Source organism: Macaca fascicularis, chromosome 13, assembly GCF_037993035.2.
Source record: "Macaca fascicularis isolate 582-1 chromosome 13, T2T-MFA8v1.1".
Classification (NCBI taxonomy): domain Eukaryota; kingdom Metazoa; phylum Chordata; class Mammalia; order Primates; family Cercopithecidae; genus Macaca; species Macaca fascicularis.
The window spans coordinates 35721376-35742888 of record NC_088387.1 but is presented as its reverse complement, the minus strand read 5'-3'; the positions used below and the strand labels follow the sequence as shown (position 1 = coordinate 35742888).

Below are 21513 nucleotides of genomic sequence, written 5' to 3'. Positions count from 1 at the left end.
AATGTCTACCCCACTGGTCCTACATGTGATGCCCAGAATCACAAAAAAAAAAAAAAAAAAAAAAAAAAAAAAAAAAAAGCAAAAAAAGCCTATTTCCTCTCTCAATGACAAATGTCTATGAGGTCTGCTCTGGGATAAGTGGCCACAGGACCTTCCATGGTCCTTCCCAGGGCACAGTTTCTGGAACGCATCCGTTCCTGAGAACAGAGGATTCTCAGTTCTCACTGCAGAAGACTGCGTTCACACCACCGCCAGCTACATGACACTTAAGGGCCCCACTGGCTTTGCTGGCAAATAGCACTTGCAGGCCATTTCCCTATGTAGAGCTGCAAAGCCAGTTTCTTCCCACCCTCTGTTTGTATATATATTTTTTGAGACAGGGCCGGTCTCACTCTGTCGCCCAGGTTGGGGTGCAGTGGCGTGATCACGGCTCACCGCAGCCTTGACCTTCCCAGGCTCAAGTGATCCTCTCACCTCAGCTTCCTGAGTAGCTGGGACTACAGGCATATGCCACCATGCCCGGCTAATTTTTGTATTTTTTGTAGACATAGGGTTTCACCATGTTGCCCAGGCTGGTCTTGAACTCCTGGGCTCAAGCAATCCTCCCGTTTTGGCCTCCCAAGGTGTTTGGATTACAGCCATGGGCCACCATGCCCATACACAAGTATATTTTTAGTCCTGAATTAAATATTTTCACATTTGTTCCTTTAACAATGTATCCTACTGACCTTGGTCTAGAATCTCCACTGTCTACACCTTTCTAGATTCTGATGGTGTCCCCACTCCCTCCTGATGTCTGGCATCTTATTGTGCCTCCTGGAAAGTGCAAATGTGGCATCGTGCTTTCTGGATCTCCATGCCAGTCTTGGGTAAAAATAGTACACAGGACGGGAGGAATACAGAGGGCCCTGCAGCTCACTATGCTTCCTTGAAGGCTGCCGCCAATCTACTGATACTGTTAATATTAGCATCCTTTTGTATAGTTTTTCATGTGAAAATGTGCCTCCCTTTTCATTCATCTTAGTTGAACCAGTGGCTACCATAAATATCTTTCCTTTTTTGTAAAGTGGAACAACGGTGGACCCTCCAGAGTTCACAGATTCAGGTGGGATTAGGGAACATCTACTGAGGCCATCATTTGTTAAAAGCTGCTTCCTGCTCTTTGATGCATCTACCTCTCAAAGCCAACCTCACTTGTTAAAAAGGAACTCAACAGCCATTCTGCATGCTTGGAAATAGAAACCAAGAGAAATTAACACAAAGGACACTTTCCTCCTGTTTAGCCAGGGCTCTAAGCGTTGTTCTGTCTTCTCCAACCCCATACCCCCAGTGATGAGCTTGGCACACAGGGAATATTCAATGTTTGTGGAAGGAGTGTGTGAAATCAACTGTCCATTGGAGTGACATATGGGGAGAACGAAAACAACGATGAAAAACTCCCCAAAGCACGTTATCTCCACAGCACGCCCTTTGAGATCACATCTCCTATTGCTCAACAGGCTTCTTCATCTGCTGGAAGGACATATACGTGAGGAAGTTTCTGATATTGCAATTTTAGATCAGAAGTCCTCTTTTAAGTTACTGTTTTTATCCAAAAGAAAAATGCCATTTTATCAATTATAAAAATAGGCAAATATTCAGCTCAACTAACAGATTATAAAGCAGAAAGGAGAAGTCTTCTACAGACTTTCCCTCTCAAGACGGGCATTCTTTACAGGCTGGTGTCTATTTCCAAGCTTTTACACTAAACACATACTTTTATTTTTAAAGTGTTCTGTATCTTCTTCTTCTTCTTTTTTTTTTTCTTTTTTGAGACGGAGTTTCACTCTTGTTGCCCAGGCTGGAGTGCAATGGCGCAATCTTGGCTCACCACAACTTCTGCTTCCCGGGTTCAAGCGATTCTCCTGTCTCAGCCTCCCAAGTAGCTGAGATTACAGGCATGAGCCACCATGCCTGGCTAATTTTATTTTTAGTAGAGATGGGGTTTCTCCATGTTGGTCAGGCTGGTCTCGAACTCCTGACCTCAGGTGATCTGCCCGCCTCAGCCTCCCAAAGTGTGGGATTACAGGCGTGAGCCACTGCACCCAGCCTAGTGTTTAGTATCTTTATTTTCTTACTTAATATAGTATGGAGGTGTTTTCCTATCTTCTTCATCTTTAACAGTCAGAAAATATTGCATTGACTTTATCATAATTTGTTTAAACAATCACATAGTGATGAACATTTAGGCTGTTTTTAGTCCTCTGTTGTTAATGCTATAGTGTACATCCTAGAATATTCATCTTTGCAAATTTCTCTAATTTCCTTGTAATAACATTTTTAGTGTAAAATTGGTGGGTCAGAGATGATTCATATTTAAAACGGTTTAATATTGCCAAAATATCCTTCAGAAAAAGTGCCAACTGATCATTCTATGTACATTCCTGCCAAACAAGGGCATTATCAAACTTTTAAGTCTTTGCTAAGAAAGTGGGCAAAGATACTATTGTGGCTCTAATTTGCTTTTATTTGATTATTGGTAAAGTTGAACATTTTTACATGCATTCTTTGGCTATTTTAATTCTCCTTTTGTGAAATGTCTATTCCTATTCTTTGCCCATTTTCTATTGGTTCATCTTTTACTTTTTGATTTAATAAGAGCTCTTTGTATTCTGAGAGTGTTTACTCTCATTGTACATGGGATAATTTCCACATGAGTCTTAAGTTTTAAAGACACAGGTCAAGTTATTCAGATCAAGAAGCTGCAAGTAATAAAGGTATGCGTACCCCCACGCCCCTGGTGGCAGCACTTGCTAATTGCAGGTAAAGAATCTCTACTGCAATAAAACAGCCTAAAACACAAAGTTCCCAAATTAGGCTGCAAAATAAAAATCGTCCAGGGAATTTAGAAAATCTTAAAACACAAAACAATTAATGTCTGAGATGAGACCCAGGCATTAACTGAAAAACACTGTTCTTGAGGATTGACTTTTATAACTATCACCTACAAAGTGGTGATAAAAATCAATTCTCACCTGAGTGGCCCACAGAGTGAAAATGTAAATATGACTTTTCTCTGGGGTACACAATTTTTTAATTTAAAAAAAATTAAAAAATAAAATGTAAATAACTTTCTGGATCACAAAAGTGCCTTTCAGAGTCCTGCAGTTATATGGAGTCCTGGAGTAAGAATACCTTAAATAGTATCTCACTGATGTAAGTGTTAATGTGCTGCCTACACTAAAGAGAAGAGTCACTGGAGAGAAGGCCAATTAAATAACGAGGAGCCCTGCAGCCAAGTGCAGAGTGGTAAACACACATGGAGCATCTCATCAAAGGCTGGGTTTCTCCACTGGAGATGCTTCTGGGTATACACTTGAGCCAAAGTGAAATTTGTACACATCTCCCCTCAAACAGGGAACTTAGATTAACTTTGAGAAGCAACAAAAATACCTTATCTCGGCCCCAGAACCTTGACTGAGGCTCTGAGTACTGAAGGATGTCAAAGGCAGTCTCTTTGATGATAACTGGATTCAAAATCCTGAAATGTTTTGGCTGCAGTGGGATTTTTTCTGCCACCTGCTTCCAAAAGAAGAGTCGCACCCAAAACGGCTAAGGAAAGCAAGCAAGTAGTCGTTAGTCATCCTTCCAGGGGAGGGGAGAAAGCATTCCCACTCATCAGGCCAAGGCCATGGGTGTGACCCCATGTGGCCCTGGGCGCTGCCTTCTGCAGCAATCTAGTTCTGTAGATTGCAAAAACACAAATCCAGCACTTCAACTCAAAAAAGTAACTCTAAAATAGCCACTTCACACAGGCGGCACTGGACAAAGACAGGAATTGCAGAACCAGCTTGTATTTCTTTGAGGTAGACATTCCTCAATGGCGCTAAAGCTATCGTTTTGTCCAGGGAAGCCCAAGCGAACAGGTCGAATTTAAGGCTATTAAGTGCTGTGACTGCCCTCACCTTGCATCCTCTCCCACTTACTCTATTTCCTAGTCCCATGAAGTCTCTTGGCAACTGACTGAAGTCGTTTCATATATGCTTCATCTTCCAGCTAGAACTTCTGCCCAATAGAAAATCCAGAAGACCATGATGACTGGTACAGAATCAGCTTTGGAAATACAAATTCATCATCACATGGAGTTTATGTGAAAAGTCTAATACGTCCCGTGAGTTTCACAGACAGCTAGTTTGTGCATATGTCTATAAATGTGCACACACTCCTCGACAGTTGACCTCTGAAATGTATTTGAATATAATGGGTGGGACTATAAAGTAATGTGATCAATAGAGACAAAAGGAATATGACCAAGTGAGGGCCATCTCCTCCACAGCTGCCCTTCTGGAATGCCGTGAATTTATTCCAACAAGGGAACCACCGACCAAAGCATTTTTGGAGAAGCTCTTCAGGAGTATTCCTTATCGATTTTATATTCTTTTGAATATCCTCAAAAAGGCTTATATCCATCTAAGTAAATCTAATTTCTGGAACTAGCCAAAAGCTATGCAAGTTCATGTCTGGAGAACAAGATGGGTGAACAATCTCAGTAATGGCAATTTTGGTCACAATCTGGATATTCCGATTAAGCAATGATCACCATTTTCATGTGACTCTTAATTAGGTTCTAAAAGCAATTTGCAGCAAATTTGCTGAGGGGTGGCTGGGCACGGTGGCTCACGCCTGTAATCCCAGCACTTTTGGAGGCCGAGGCGGGTGGATCTCTTGAGGTCCGGAGTTCGAGACCAGCCTGGCCAACATGGTGAAACCCCATCTCTATTAAAAATACAAAAAATAACCGGGCATGGTGGCAGGTGCCTATAATGCCAGTTACTCAGGAGGCTGAGGCAGGAGAATCACTTGAACCTGGGAATGTGGAGGCTCCAGTGAGCCAAGATTGCACCACTGCACTCCAGCCCTCAAGTCTAGGCAACAGAGAGACTCCATCCCTGCACCGCCTCCCCCCACCCCGCCCCCCAAAAAAGAATTGCTGAGGGGTTTCTACAAAGAGAGTGATCATCATTTGAAAGACAACACAAAAGTATGCATTCCACTGTGCGTGTTTAAAAATAAAAGGCTATAAATACAACTAAGACTCCACTTTTTACTAAGGCAGATTTAATAGAAGTATTAGTGCTTACCAGGGTTTCATTTTTTACCATTGCTTGAAGCCAGTTGAAATCAACACTCTTAAATAAAACAGCAACAAACAAGTCATTGGAATAATATTCAAGGTCAGACAGTGGTGCGCCCTCTGGATAAGTCATCCTTATAGTAGTTTTATTTCCAACATGTTCTGAATATCCCTCAACTGGTGCACTGTTTAACCTATTTAAATAAAAAGGACAAAGACACACTGACAAAGCAGGCCATCAACCATCTCTGCACACCAGGCAGTATCCATGTCATGTCCTCCACGTCTTCTTATGACTAAGAATCAGTGCATGGTTTGCAGCCTCATCTCCCCTCCCAGCTCTGTCTTTCTAGGATTTCGAGGAATGCAGCCTTTAGTCCTTGACTGAACACTTGTATCTAATCCCCGAATGTCAAGCAATTTCATCTAGCCCTAATATTTTTACTCAATCTAAACATATTACATTTGGGACTTTCTCTGGGTGCCAGTAAAATATCCTCGGAAATTTCCCATTGTGCTCAGATATTAGTTCTTGCTAGAATTTCAAAAAAGGAATCAGAAGGGAAAATCTAGTCCACCACGCCTGGTGACTTTTTGTAGAGAGAAATTGTCTCTATGTTGCCCAGGCTGGTCTTGAACTCCTGAGCTCAAGCGATCCTCTTGCCTTGGCCTCCCAAAGTGCTGGGATTACAGGCAAGAGCCACTGGGCCTGGCCAGAAAACAATTTTTGAACAGTGAAACCAAAAAAGAATCTAGGATGACTGCCTATTGGCTATGATGGTGAGTCTGAACTTCTCTGTGTGCCTTCCATGTCCCAGCCAGCACTGCCTTCCAGGACTCACTAGCCCCAAGCCCCTTCTCCAGAAGCCAGGCCCCTCATTGACTCAAGTCTCTTGCTGTGTCCTCTTCTTGCTCCTGCCTGGCAGTTGTGGTCCTTTGCTGTTTTACTTGAATCTACCCACCTTCCAAACCTCACTTCTCTGACAAGGTTCTGCCACTTACTGCAGCCACCAGCATGCTCCTCCAACTTAGGGTCAGTATGACAGTTTGGAGCATCCAACCATTTTGTGTTTTTGTTTCAACTTCTCAAACAGTAAGTCCCTTGAGAGCAGGGACTATGAACAGCTTCCTGCATCCCTCACTTTTCCTGGAGCCGCACTGACCAAGAGCAGTGCACTGAGTTCTAGAGAAGAAAGGCTGGTTTTAAAAGCAATGTACCCCAGTCTGGGCAATTTGCAGAAATCCCATCTCTACTAAAAATATAAAAAATTAGCCACACGTGGTGTGTGCCTGGGGTCCCAGCTACTGGGGAGGCTGCAGTGGGAGGATCTCCTGAGCCTGGGAAGTTGAGGCTGCAGTGAGCTGAGATTACACCACTGCACTCCAGCCTGGATGACAGGAGTGAGACCCTGCCTCAAAAAATAAAATAAAATAAACAACAAAAATAAGTAAACAAAAAAAAAGCAATGTACCTTATCACAACATCAAATTGGTTCAGGGTGTGGCCCAGTTCTAATCCGTGCAGTATTCCTCCGCTTCCAATAACCACACAGCGCCGACAGGTCTTGGCTTTCAAGTGTTCAGGGAGGTCATGCTCCGGCAAGAGTTCCAAGAGGGTCTGGACTTTACTGGAGAACTTCCGGAACCCAAAAGGAGGATCATACTTGGACTCAGTTTCACTATCTTTGGGGGCCTTGTGCACAAAAGGGAGTAAGTCCACGCTATACCTGTGCTCAAATAACATCGCCATTGATGTCTTGGCAAACTTGGGACGACATTCCTTCTGCAAGACTTGCTGAGCATATTTCTGAGCTCTCTGGAATGAAATCACACCAATCTGGGTTTTAAAAACTCTCCTGCGTTAAAAATATACTCTTCTAGATGACAATTTGTCCTATGATGTCTGATGTAGCTCCTGTGTTGACTACTATCTTTTAACACAGAATGTTTGCTTTTTAGAGTTAAGTTAGGCTCAGAAACTTGAAGAAACAACCTGGGAGAATCACATGACAAGGAGATAAACACAGCAGGCTATTCATTTCATTGCACAGGCAAAGCAAGAAGGACTCCCACCTCCCACCCCCTGCCTAACATTGTTCAAATACATTTGGGGTAAAAATGTACTTTGGGGTGTTTAAGACTTCATGTTTCATAAAATTCTGATACAAGCTATAACCTGGTTAAATACTGAGGACATTATGCTATGTGAAGCCAGTCACAAAGAGACAAATACTGTCTGACTTGCCTTATATGAGGTATCTAAAGTAGTCAAATTCATAAAAACAGGAAAGAATGGCAGTTATCAGGGTTGAAGAGAGGGAGAAAAGGGAGTTGTTTAATGAGTACAGAGTTTCGGTCTTGCAAGATGAAAACGTTCTAGAAATTTGTTTCACAAGAGTGTAAATATACTTAACGCTGCCAAATGGTACATTTAGAAATAATTATGATGGTAAATTTTATGTTTTGTTTTAAGCCACGATTAAAAAAAGATTTCATATATCAGGTTCTCATCTAGCAGGATGATGAACAGGCTTATTTATCAGTTGAGGTACAGAACCTCACAGTCTAGAATGCAAATTACCTGAAATAAAATCAGGGAACAATGTCCCCTTGACATAGAAATTGCATTGGTTTCAAAGCATTTTCCCAGCCTGCATTTCCATATGCATTTTAATGTTTTGCCTCAGCCAGGAGCTGCCACTAAATGCCAAGTTCATTAGCCCAGTTGAATGTACCAAACCTCAGAGGAAAGGCAGGCACAACGGCTCACACCTATAATCTCAGCACTTTGGGAGGCCAAGGTGAGAGGATTGCTTGAGCCCACAAGTTCGAGGCTAGCCTGGGCAACATAGCGAGACCCCACCTCTACACAAAATTTTTTTAAAAATAGGCCAGGTGTGGTGGTGTGCACCTGTGGCCCCAGCTACATGGGAGGCTGAGGCATGAGTATCGAGTGATCCTCGACCTGGAAGATTGAGGCTGCAGTGAGCTGTGATCGTACCACTGCACTCCAGCCTGGGTGACAGAGGGAGACCCTGTCTCTAAAACAAAAACAAAAACATGACCATCCTGGCTAACACAGTGAAACCCCGTCTCCATAAAAATACAAAAAAAATTAGCCGGGCGTGGTGGCGGGCGCCTGTAGTCCCAGCTACTCGGGAGGCTGAGGCAGGAGAATGGCATGAACCCGGGAGGCAGAGCTTGCAGTGAGCTGAGATCGCGCCACTGCACTCCAGCCTGGGCAATAGAGTGAGACTCCCATCTCAAAAAACAAACAAAAACAACAAAACAAAACAAAAACAAAAACACAACCTTGGGGGAATATGGTATGCGTGTCCATTCACCCCAGTCTTCCTCTTGGCTCAGTTGGACAAATGCTGCCTCAGAACCCCATCAGGTAGTTCTTCCTAATCTTTGTGCTTTTTTGTCCTTGTCTCCATATTTAGCAGCCTTGGCCCTGCATTACCCCTCCTATTCACTACCTTCTCGCAGGCAGAAGAACGTGTGTGTGTGTGTGTGTGTGTGTGTGTGTGTGTGTGTGTGTGTGTGTGTGTGTGTAATCCTATGTTTACTGGGATATTTATTATTCGGAATTTAACATATCTTTTCAATTTTGTCAGTCTCATTATGAGGATTATTACTGGGGTATAGGTTTAAATGTTCGCCCCAACTGTGTTTTTCCTCAAAGTCTTGTTATTTTTATTTTCTGATTTTTGCTTAATATGTTTTTTTAGGAATGCATCTATCCTATTACAGCAGAAACAATATATTATAGCTTTGATAAGTTGTTAGCATCTGTGAAGAGAACACTGTCTACATCCCAAGGATCTGACCCCATTTCTGAAAAAGGAACTGATATTCTTGGAGCCTCAGAAACGCTGCTGCAGACACCATGCATAGCTACTGCCTCAGTTCACCCTCATGACACTATGGCACCTTGCAAGATGATCATTAGTATCTTCACTTTGTAAGAGGTCTGAGCTAGCACAGCAAACCTGGCTCCTAAAACAATAGCCTCTACCTATAGAAATCAGCACACAAACACCACCGTTGAGAACAAACGTTTAAATACGAATCGGCATCTTCATGAGGAATCAGCGGGAAAGCCAAGCAAGGAATCTGCCTTGGCCCCGAGCCCCCAGTGGAGGGGCTCACCCCCGGCCAGGCTTGCCCAGCAGGCGATGCTCTGGGTGCTTAATGCCAAGCTGGTGGAGGCACGACACACAGAGCAGCCACCCACACTGCACATTCATCTCTAAACCCTAGGCCCTAAGGTCATGAATGGCAATTTTTAGAGACCTAGAGGCCTAACTCTCCACTAGAGAATCATATCCCAAGTGTCTGGTTTTACAAATCTCCTAGGACAGAAAGGGACATCTGAGAAGTGGCAAGAGGGACCCGGAGAAGCTCACTGATGGCCACAGGACTAGAAAGAGGTGCATGAGCGAGCTGGATGCTCGCCAGGCAGTCAGGTCTCCTCTTCAGAAGCTTCATCTGGAAAGGAATGAAATTTCATTCCATTTCCATTCTCACCAAGAGGTCAATTTCAGGCTTCAAACTTAATTTTCTTGCCTCCGCCTCCGCCTCCTCCTTCTCCTTCTCCTTCTTCTTTTTGAGACAGTCTCACTCTGTTGTCCAGGCTGGAGTGCAGTGGTGCAATATCAGCTCACTGCAACCTCTGTCTCCTGGTTTCAAGCGATTCTCCTGCCTCAGCCTCCTGAGTAGCTGGGATTACAGGCATGCACCATGCCTGGCTACTTTTTGTATTTTCAGTAGAGACGGAGTTTCACCATGTTGGTCAGGCTGGTCTTGAACTCCTGACCTAGTGATCCACCTGCCTCCACCTTCCAAAGTGCTGGGATTACAGGCATGAGCTACCGCACCCGGCCCAAACTTAATTTTCTAAACTGTGGGCAGGGCACATGTCTCAGTAGTCACCTTCTGACTGTGACCCCTCCTGCGCCTAACTCACAGCAGACGCAGTAAGTAAATCCTGAGTGAGTGTTCTACATGCCCCGGCAACGTCTAAAGCCACAGCAATTCCTTGTCCTCTTTTGTTTCAACTTGTTTAACAAATCTCCACTGACTGCCTGGAGACAGGGCTTTTTCTGTAGAGAGCTCACATGGAACTCCATCTCACAGCCTCTCAGAACACGAGGACCACATGGGCCATGTCTTCCACTCTGGGATGGTTTCTGTTCTTGCTTCAATGGCACACAACCAGATATTGTGTTGGGGGCTTCCTCAGAGCTTGTCCCATATCTTAAAATAGGGTTGAACTGGCATCTGTCTCAGCTGCTCTCTTCCCTCTCCACCGCTTGCCTGTGGCTCACAGCTCAGAAGAAAATGCCTCAAGTGGAATGCCCCACCTTCAGGAGCTGCAATGAAGAGAGGAAGCAGTGTGACTAGGCAGTGAGGACTCCAGAGCTCCCAGGAAGGCCTCGGAGGCGTCAGCGGGGGTCCGGATGGCATTCATCCAGATGAGGCTCACTGGAAAGCTGGGAGCTGGTGACTCGTAAAATACAAGAACTCCTGTTGGTCTCAAATCCAGGGACAAAAATAAAGGTTTCAGTTTTTAACATCTTCCAGGCTGAGTTTGCAGGCTGCCCATGATGAAGACAAAGTACACATCTGGTAGTGCCAATTGCTAATGCTGTGGCAGTGTGCCATAAAAACATCATGCGAAATTCACAGAAGGGCATTAAAAACAAAGTAATTTTCCTCAGCAAAATCCCCACTTTCATTTCCACTCTGAAATTTTAAGGACAACCCTTCTCAAATATACAAGTAAGTGGCATAATTCTTAGTAAAAGGCAATGTTCTATTGCACTTACTATTTTTTTTTAAAAATCCGGAACAGGGCAGAGCATTCAGATCGAAAGAAAACTCCTGTCTGGCGTTAATGAGACGTGGGAAGGAGCGCAATTCTGTCACAGACTGAGTGATCTGGGGGCATCAGTGACCTTGTGGAACTTTCATTTCCCACACCTGTAAATGCTGGCGCTGGTCGCTTCCTCGCAGGCTGCTCTGATGCCCAAAGCATTTTGCCCAGTTCGTGGCATGTGTGGAGACTTGTATGATATCATACAAGGACAGTAACTGAGGGTCAAGTGATTGACATATTTTACTCACATTTAAGTTGTAACTTTTACCCAGTTAAAAGCAGAGAAAAATTTAAATAACCAAGTCACAGAAAGAACACTACGGTATAAACTCAACCAGTCGGTGGCAGCCTGGGGTGGGGGCTGAGTGCAGAGGGGCTCCAGGGAACTCCCTTGGGCCATGGGAATGTGCTAAAGTGGGATTGTGGTGACAGAGGCGTGGCTGCATAAGTTTTTAATACTCATCAAACAATGGGCTTCAAAGGAGTAAATCTTACGTAGATTTCATCCCATCAACTGTTAGAAAAAAAATAATCAGGAGATCTGGAGGCTGGACTCAGTTCTAGATTGATTTAACTAGCAGCATTGTCTTTGTTAAAGCCTTTCTCCCTAGGTCAAGTCTTCAGTTTTCTTACCTCTAAGACATCCCAGGAAGACCTGGAGAGGGGGAAGCAGCACTAAGGAGAGAAAAGACTCGGTTTGGAGGTGCTGGTGCCTGGGGTAACTGAACGCGTCAGCAGGGAGGGCCCCGCTTCCTTTAAAGACACGGTGTAGAGAAGACGACGAAGAAGCGGCTGAGTCCATTTGGCCATAATTAACTGCACGCAATGCCATCCGCAGGGAGATAAGGTCTTTAGCTCTCAGAGAGGAGACAGGGCCAAGTTCAAAATGCTGCTACTACACAGCCCAAACCGAAACTGACATCGACGTTCCCTTGTCTCTTTTCAACATCTTTTAAGTGCAATTTCACATCTGAACCACACTTTCAAAGTGTGCAGGCATCCCTTCAGAGCCCACTGGTAGTCTTTTTAACAACTGGCACACTAAGGGACATATTTAAATAGAAAATACAAAACTCACAACTGTCACAGCCACACCTCCTCTGCTGCAGTCATGCAGGCGGGGACCAGTGTCACCAGACAATGCTCATGTCGACCAGGGCTGGCAGGGTCCCACTCACAGAGTTGCTGAGTGGAACCAACAGATCTAACAGGGCCCCACCCTTATGGCTCTGCCAATATATATATATTCTTCTGCCAATATACATCCACAATAATTCAAATTTGTCCACGTGCTCTTGTGCTAAGGATCAAATCCCACTGACTGCCTGGAGACGGGATTTTCTTTATAGAGCACTCACACGTGAACTCCATCGTGCAGTTACTCAGAACACGAGGACTACACAGGCCATGTCCTCCACTCTACTCATGCTTCAATGACGCACAACCAGATATCAAATTAAGGAGCTGCTTCGTGCTTAGTGTACCATTCAAGGCCTTCCGCTGTCTGGCCCTGTCTCATTTTCAGTCCCATATCCTGTGATCCCTCCTCCTCAAATCCTTAGTGATAGGCAACTCTTGCCATTGCCCTCATGTGCAAAGCCTTCTGAGGCCTGCACTTCTGCACAAACCACCTCTTCTGCATGGAAGGAAGCAGGACATCTTGTCAGGACTGTTTCGAAAAGTGGAGCATTTAACAAGGTCAAATGTTAAAAACCTACTTTAAAAAAGTTTCCAGTAACACAATAAGACATCCTCAATTCCACCATAATTATAGCAGGCTTTCACTTTCTGTTTTACTAATTTCAAACTCACAGAGTTTTACAAACATGTTTGATTTACAAAACTGCCCCCCATTCCTTCCTCTTTCCCTGTGAAAAATTACAGGGGACTTTTTCCTTTACTTATTTCTGTATTACTTGAATTTTCAGTATTTTTAAAATAATTGAAAAAAGTAACCTTTTAGAAATCGCTCAGCACTGGGGTGACATGGTAGATGGACACTGTGGGCTGCTGCTTAGTTTTGCTTCGGTGGCTTTGGCCTTCTCCAGGCAGGTGTGGGACTGCGGAGGCCAACTCCCCTGTCAGAAGTCCTCCCATCCCCCTCATCAGTGATTGGTTAGGAGTCCTCACTGAGGCCCATAAAGGCAGGGCATTGGCATCTATGAGGGCTGCTATCAGTCCAGCCATGAGTTTAGGTCTAAACATTGGCCCAGTAGCCTAATGAAAGGACTTACATTCCATGGTTCAGGGAGAAGGGGCAGGGAGCTGGTGCTGGGATTTTCCCTGTCTACCAATGGATGTTTAGGGTTGAAGAGAACTACCAGTCTTGTTCCTCACATTAAACCTAAGGTGCATTACTGAATATACTCAAAGAATTACATGTTATAACTGGATTTTCTGTACAATCTAGAGTTCACAGATAATGGAAGATTGCACTGTGATTCAAGTACTACCTCCCCTTCCCCCTGAAGCTGAATATAAATAAGTGCATATTAAGTAATATAAAATGTTAAGCACACAACCCCTGTCTCCCAAGACCTGGCCTGGAAAACAAGCGGGAAGATGAACAGCTGAAATCCTACAATGATAAACATCAGGATTAAGGCATGAGGGGGCTCTCTCACACACAGAGAGGGATGATCAGGGATAGCCTCTTAGAAGGGGTAACCCTTGAGCTGAGATTTGACTTAAAATATGAATAACAGAAGGGCAAAAGGCAGGGAAAGGCTCTAGGCAGCAAAGAAAGAAAGAATTCAGTAAATAGAGGAAAGTTCTTTTTAACAAATGGTGCTGGGACAACTAGAGAACCACATGCAAAAGGATGACCCTGGACCCTGACCTCACACTGATATCGTTTGGATCTGTGTCCCCACCCAAATCTCATCTTGTAGCTCCCATAGTTCCCATGTGTTGTGGGAGGGACCCAGTGGCAGATGACTGAAGCACAGGGGCGGGTCTTTCCTGTGCTGTTCTTGTGAGAGTCAATGGGTCTCACGAGATCTGATGGTTTTAAAAACGAGAGTTTCCCCACACAGTTTCTCTCTTTTGCCTGCTGCGATTCATGTAAGACATGACTTGCTCCTCCTTACCTTCTGCCATGATTGTGAGGCTTCCCCTGCCACGTGGAGTTGTGACTACAATTAAACCTCTTTCTTTTGTAAATTCCCCAGTCTCGGGTATGTCTTTATCAGTAGCAAAAATGGACTAATATGCCACATACGAAAATTAATGCAAAATGAATCAAAGACCTAAATGTAAGAGGTAGTACATTATAAACACACTAGAAGAAAACTTAGGACTAAGCAGTGGTTTCTTAGATATGACACCAGAAGCACAAATGACCAAAGGAAAAATAGGTAAATTAGAATTAAAGACTTTTGTGCTAAAAATGATACCATCAAGAAAGTGAAAAGACAACTTAGAGAGTGGAGAAAATACTTGCAAATCACATACCAGATATACAGGACTGGTATCCAGAACACAGAAAGAACTCTTACAATTCAAGAATAAAAAGTCAAATAACCCAATTTAAAAATGGGCAAAGGATCTGAATGGGCATTCCTCCAAAGAAGACACACATATGGTCAATGAGAGCACATGGAAAAGATGCTCAGCATCATTAGATACCGGGGAAGGGCAAATCAAAACCACAATGAGATATCACTTAACATCTATCAGGATGACAGCAGTAAAAAAGGAAAGATAATAACAAATGTTGATAAAGATGCGGAGAAACTGAAATTCTGGTACCTTGCTCACAAGAATGTAAAATGATGCAACCATTTTGGAAAACAGCTTGGCAGTTCCTCAAAAAGCAAAACATCGTTACCATATGACACAGCAACTATATTCCTAGTATATACATAAAAGAACTGAAAACAGGTACATAAATACTTACATACACATGTTCACAGCAGCATTATGCATAATAGCCAAAAGTGGACCCAACCTAAACGTCCACAAACTGATGAATGGATAAACAAAATGTGGTATATCCATACAATGAGGTATTATCCAGAAATAATAATGAAGTACTGATACATGCTACAACGTGGGTGTACCTTGAAAATACTACCCTAAGTGAAAGAATCCAGTCACAAGAGACCATGAAATGGATAACATGAAATGTCCATAATAGGCAAATCTACAGAGACAGAAAGTAGATTACTGGTTGCCTAGGATTTGTGGGGAAGGGGAAATAGGGAGTGACTACCAATGGATATGGAGTTTCTTTTTGGGATACTAAAAGCCTTCTAAACTTAGATCATGGTGATGGCTGCACAATTCTGTAAATCACTAAAACCACAGTGTATTGCATAAAATCACTGCGCTGTCTCCCTTTTTTTTCTTAGTGTCTCGTTCTGTTCTGTTGTACAGGCTGGAGTGCGGTGGCGTGATTATAGCTCACTGTAACCTCAAACTCTTGGGCACAAGTGATCCTTCCGCCTTAGTCTCTGGAGTAGCTGAGACTACAGTTGTGAGACACCACACAAGGCTAATGTTTTTATTTTTAATAGAGATGATGCCTTGGTATGTTGCCCAGGCTGGTCTCAAACTCCTGGCCTCAAATGATCCTTCCTGCCTCAGTCTCCCAAAAAGCTGGGATTAGAGACAAGAGCCACCATGCCCGGCTGTACTGTATGCTTTAAATGGGTGAAGTATACGGTATGTTAATTATATCTCAATAAAGGTGTTTTGAGGACAGGGCATGGTGGCTCATGCCTATAATCCCAGCACTTTGGGAGGCTGAGGCAGGAGGATCACTTGAGTCACTTGAGTACAGGAGTTTGAGACCAGCCTGGGAAACATAGTAAGACCCTGTCTCTACAAAAAAAAAAAAATTTGGCAGGTATGGTGGTACACGCTATAATCCCAGCTACTCGGAAGGTTGAGGCCACAGTGAGCAATGATCAGGCCACTGCACTTCAGCCTGGGTGACAGTGTGAGGCCCTGTTGAAAAGAAAAGAAGCTGGGCACAGTGGGTCACGCCTGTAATCCTAGCACTTTGGGAGGCCGAGGCGGGCAGATTACCTAAGGTCAGAGGTTCGAGACCAGTCTAGTCAACATGACAAAACCCCGTCTCCACTAAAAATACAAAAATTAGCTGGGCATGGTGGCACATGCCTGTAATCCTACTCAAGAGGCTAAGGCAGGAAAATCACTTGAACCCAGGAGGTGGAGGTTGCAGTGAGCCAAGATTGTGCCACTGCACTCTAGCCTGGGAGACAGAGTGAGACTCTGTCTCAAAAAAAAAAAAAAAAAAAAAAGAGAGAGAGAGAGAAAAGCAAAGAAGAGAAGAGGTTCACCCAAGGACCTTTGAGGGGTTGAGTGTGCCTAAAATACATAGAGCTGGGACAATGGAGGTGGCACAAAGAGGTTGGAGAGATCAGTAGGAATCAAGTCATGAACAGTCTCATGGGCCAGACTAAAGAGTCTGGGTATTTTCCTGAAGGTAAAGGAGAGGCATCAAAGAGTTTTAAGGAGGGAAGCAACATATTAGATTCAAATTGTAGAATACGACTACTCCAGCCACAGCAGGGCATCGCTGGATGCAGGAAGGCAGGTGAGGAGACGCACAACCAGGGAAACGGGAAGAGCAGGAGACTCTAAAGGGCAGCCCTGGCTCACTACGCCTTTCCCTGGAATGCCAGGAACTATGTGTTTTTACAGACACAGTCCCTACTCTCAAGTAACTTATATTTTAGATGGCAGGATGAGAAGCTCACATGAATTAGGATAATACCGACGGACTCTGGCAAGCTTCAGAGGAGCCTGGAAGTAGCAGTGAGGTTCAGTCTGAAAGTCACTGAGTTGGGGACTGGTGGGGCTGCATGCAGGTGTTCTCTGACAGCCTTCTGACTGAGACAACTCCACCCAGAATTCAGAACTGGGAAAGCCCCAGGTTACGAAACCAGCCTCATTTTCCAGTCAGGCCCTGGCGAATTGCTGAGAACCATAGAATCTCAGACTTGGAAGGGATCAGAAAGGTCCCTGAGCCCCTCCCTGTCTGATGTCTGAATTCTACCTACAGGACCCCTGGCTTTCTTTCTTTTTTTTTTTTTTTTTGAGACAGAGTTTCACTCTTGTCGCCTAGGCTAGAGAGAAATGGCACCATCTTGGCTCACTGCAACCTCTCCGTCTCAGGTTCAAGTGATTCTCCTGCCTCAGCCTCCTGAGTAGCTGGGATTACAGGTGCCTGCCACCACGCCTGGCTAATTTCTGTAGTTTTAGTAGAGAGGGGTTTCACCATGTTGGCCAGGCAGGTCTTGAACTTCTGACCTCATGATCCACCCACCTTAGCCTCCCAAGGTGCTGGAATTACAGCTGTGAGCCACCACATTCGGCCAGACCCCTGACTTTCTTAAAGACCTCCAGAGAGTCACCACAAAAGCGGTCTGTTTATCCCATCTTTGGATGCCTGGGACTGTCAAACCTTTCTCCTTTGAGCTTGGCTGCCACCCCCTGATACAGAGCTCTGCCATTAAGGCCACCTGGGCACGCCCATCCTTCTGTGGCCTGTATCGGGGGTTACAGTTCATTGACACTGACCGCCATGTGCCCTGCACCAGGTCTTCTCTCTTTAAGGCTACACAGATGTTCCTATCCCTTCCATGATTCCTCAGGGAGCTGATCTTGAGTTTCTCCTCTGCTCATTCTCAGAAATCACTAGGATTCCTTAGGGGAGCCTTAACAAGTAACAGCCTAACAACCAGAGCACTTGACTGACCGTTGCAAAGACAAGCAGACCATGTGGCTTAAGTTCAAAATGATCACAGGAAGCCGGGGCACAGGTTGACACATGGCCCTGACTGGACAGGAAAACTACCAAGTTGATTTCCCCCAGGGTATTACTAAAACACACCTTCTCCACCCTGTGCTTGTGGAACAGTCTGCTTGGCCTTGTACAGGAAAGCTCACCTCTCTCCTCAGCTGACCCAGACTTTAGAAAAATCACTTTGCAGCCGGTCAGATGGTAATGGACAGGAAAAAGAGGATGCATACAGAAAGTGGAGAAGAGCAGCAAAGAAACAAAGGGAAGAGTTCCCTGCCCACCAGTAAGCCATACCAAGTGCCATCGTTTAAAGACTTTCTCAGGAGACAAAAACAGAGACCGGATGTCTAAAACCTTTATCCAAGAGAGCTGTGAAGGGACGTGGAATTGGAAAGGATGGGGGGAGGTATGTTTGCAAGGCCAGACAGTGCAGGAGGAGACGGAAACCTGAGCAGAGGGTACTGGGCACATCCTACTCGACCAAAGCAGATGTGTTAATGCTGATGAAATGACATGAGCCAAAACACCTGAGGACACCTATGCCGGGAAGGCTGGCCCTGCGACCAGCGAGAATCCGAGACTCAATAGTTTTGCAGAAGCCAAGCTATGCCTTTGCTAACTAAGCTCTTCATTTATTTGTTTATACCTGTCTGTACCACAAACAAAACAAAACAAAACAAAACAAAACAAAACTGGAGGCACTTCAAAGGATGCACAAATTAACGTAGAAACGTAAGAGTAAAAATTAGGACCAAGAAAGGAATTTTGTGTATATTGTCTCACTCAACTTCTACATTTCACAGCTGAGAAAACTGGGACTTAAAACAATCAAGTCACCTGCGTAGGGTTTCACCATTACTAAGTAGCAGTTAGATTTGAATTGAGGTAAAACATTTCAGCTCTTTCCTCTCTGCACCATGCTGCTTTTAACTTTGGGCTTCTCTGTGGACACTCCCTACCCAGGCAGACAGCAGAGTGGTCAGGAGCTCAGACTCTGAAACCACACCGCTGAGTTCAAGCCTGGGCTTCACCACGTACTGCTGCAGGTGACCCTGGGCAGGTTACTAAATCTCCCTGCTCCTCAGTTTCCCCACCTGTGAGATGGGGATGATTGTGCAACTACATCCCCAGGAATGTGATGAGAGTTAAATGAGCTAACATTGCTAATACACTTTTAGAACACCCCCTGGTACACAGGAGCACTAAACTACATTATAAACTAGCAAGCTAAACTAGACATTAACTTGGGTGAGCAGCTCAACCTTTCAAGCCATCATCTGTAAGATGGAGATCGTACTGGGATCTCTCCCAGTCACAATGACTAAATGAGATAATATATATAAAGCATCCATACATGTCAGTTATCATTCCTCCCATGCTAATTTATTTAAAATCATCTCTTCCTCCATCCTGGGCTAAATGTTATCGGATAATCCAGCAACTAAAATAATCAGTGAAATGAGCATTCGATATGTCACTTGATTTGGAAACATAAATGTAAGCGGAAAGAAAAATCTTGCAATGTAATGTGAATTCATTAAGATTAAAAATAAAACATAGGAAGGACAGATGATATTAAGAGACTTTCTGGCCAGGTATGGTGCCTCATGTCTGTAATCCCAGCCCTTTGGGAGGCCAAAATAGGAGGATAGCTTGAGCCTAGGAGTTCAAGATCAGCCTGGGCAGCACGGCAAGACCCCATCACCACAAAAAAATTAAAAAATTAGCCAGGCATGGTGATGCACACCTGTGGTCCCAGCTACTCAGAAGGCTGAGGTGGCCGTGTTCTTGCCACTGCACTCAACCCTGGGTGCAGAGCGAGACCTTGACTCAAAAAAAAAAAAAAAAAAAAAGAGGGACACAAGAAAACAAGAAGAGAATTTCTTTGTTGTTTACAGCATCAGGACAAATTAATTCCAAGAGGAGCCCTAGAGCCTGTTGGGTTGAGCCTACCTCATCCCCCATCCCAGCTGCAGTAAATGGGAGAAGGCTACTGTGGAGTAGTTAGTGGTAGGTTTTTAGAAGAAGGTTGTCTTTGGTTTTGGAGTGCTGAGATTAAGTGCTTTCCCCTCTGTGTTCAAACTTTTATTAACATATATTTGTAACACAGTAGACTAATGATATTATAATTTAAGCATATGCTTGGCAATGTTTTCATTTAAACCACACCAATGGGATATCTAACCTTTACACGGTCAGGGTCCACATAATGCATTTTTTTCATGTCACATTCTTCAGTAGTATAATTTAACTTGAGGATATAAAGGATCCACACTCCAAACACAAGCAATGTACATCTGGAAAAAAATCAATTAGGTATTATGATGTAGTCATGTAAGAATCATGAGATGCAATGTGAAACTGAAAACGGAATCCTAAATGAGTCTGCCTGCTATGCAGCATAAAACTACAATCTTTACGTTGACGCTGGGGTGAAAGGAAGGGGCCATTTCCTATTTTCCTGACAAGATAAACTAGTCATTTATGACTGTCTTTGTTATAAGCAAACACAGAATAACCTTTTTTTTTGCAAGGGCACTGTAACAAAACCTGAATCACAATGCCAATTATTGAACTTCAAATCAAGTAATAGACTTGAGCGATAGAATCTTGGCTTCAATCTTTTGTGACTTTAAAATTCTGTCAGTCCTTAAAAAAAAAAAAGAAAAAGAAAAGAAACAGTCTATTCATAGTACTTCTAAAGAATTCTACCCAGAAGTGAGGCTGACTGGGAAGTGAGATCATTAGTTACCCTTAAGATGATCTAAAAAATATTTTAAAACATCTGATAAATTCACACTATTATATGGTTTAATGCGCGCACACACACACACACACACACACACACACACACACACGACTTGGAGAAAAGAGCTGAGTCTAGTCTTAGTTTTAGAAATCTCATTTTTACTAAGTTCTCCAGTGACACAAACCACAAGCTAAAAAGTTCAAACCAAAGTTTAAGAACCACTGCTTTAAACAATTCTGTTCTTGAAAAAACAAATGTAAGAAATAATTAAAGAGAAAATAATCCATTTGCTAAATAAAGGGGCAGTTTTTTTTTTCCAAAAAAAGCATCTAGCATAATATACTATACATAATACATACAAAATAGTTCTTTTTTTTTTTTTTTGAGACGGAGTCTCGCTCTGTCGCCCAGGCTGGAGTACAGTGGCCGGATCTCAGCTCACTGCAAGCTCCGCCTCCCGGGTTCACGCCATTCTCCTGCCTCAGCCTCCCGAGTAGCTGGGACTAAGGCACCCGCCACCTCGCCCAGCTAGTTTTTTGTATTTTTTAGTAGAGACGGGGTTTCACCATGTTAGCCAGGATGGTCTTGATCTTGTGACCTCGTGATCCACCCGTCTTGGCCTCCCAAAGTGCTGGGATTACAGGCTTGAGCCACCGCGCCCGGCCAAAATATTTCTTAATATTTGAGGATGAGAATACAATGAAGTGTTGGTGGGAGCATTTTTAAAACTTTAAAATTCTCATTTAAACAGGCTTGCCATGATAACTTGGACAAGCATCTTAATTCTTCCCTTGTGTACAATGGGATTGTGTACAATGATAAGTGAACAGGATGCTATCAATTTGTGTAAAAGTGGATTTGGGCAGGGGGCATGGCAGAGCACACACACACACACAAAATATTTCTCATATACACAAGAAACTGGTGACACTGGTTATCTTTAAGTATGGAGGGGAAATGGGGAGCAGGGATGAGAAGCTGTTTCACTGAGACTC

The 21513-nt window shown here is 43.8% G+C and overlaps 1 protein-coding gene across 22 annotated transcripts in view; it reads right to left on the bottom strand.

Moving 5' to 3' along the window:
* ST3GAL5 (ST3 beta-galactoside alpha-2,3-sialyltransferase 5) overlaps window positions 1-21513 on the bottom strand; it is a 79605-nt gene that overhangs the window by 1813 nt on the left and 56279 nt on the right. For 8 of the 22 annotated variants that reach the window (XM_065526861.2, XM_074011336.1, XM_005575391.5 and 5 more), the window contains 4 exons: window positions 19955-20066; window positions 6586-6929; window positions 5121-5307; window positions 3433-3591 (listed from right to left, as the gene is read on the bottom strand). In XM_065526861.2, coding sequence (XP_065382933.2) covers window positions 3433-3591; window positions 5121-5307; window positions 6586-6929; window positions 19955-20066 — 802 coding nt within the window. Of the gene's footprint in view, window positions 1-3432; window positions 3592-3965; window positions 4093-5120; window positions 5308-6585; window positions 6930-19954; window positions 20067-21513 lie in introns of those variants that run through there. The other 14 variants (XM_074011338.1, XM_074011339.1, XM_074011342.1 and 11 more) reach the window with 6 other exon arrangements.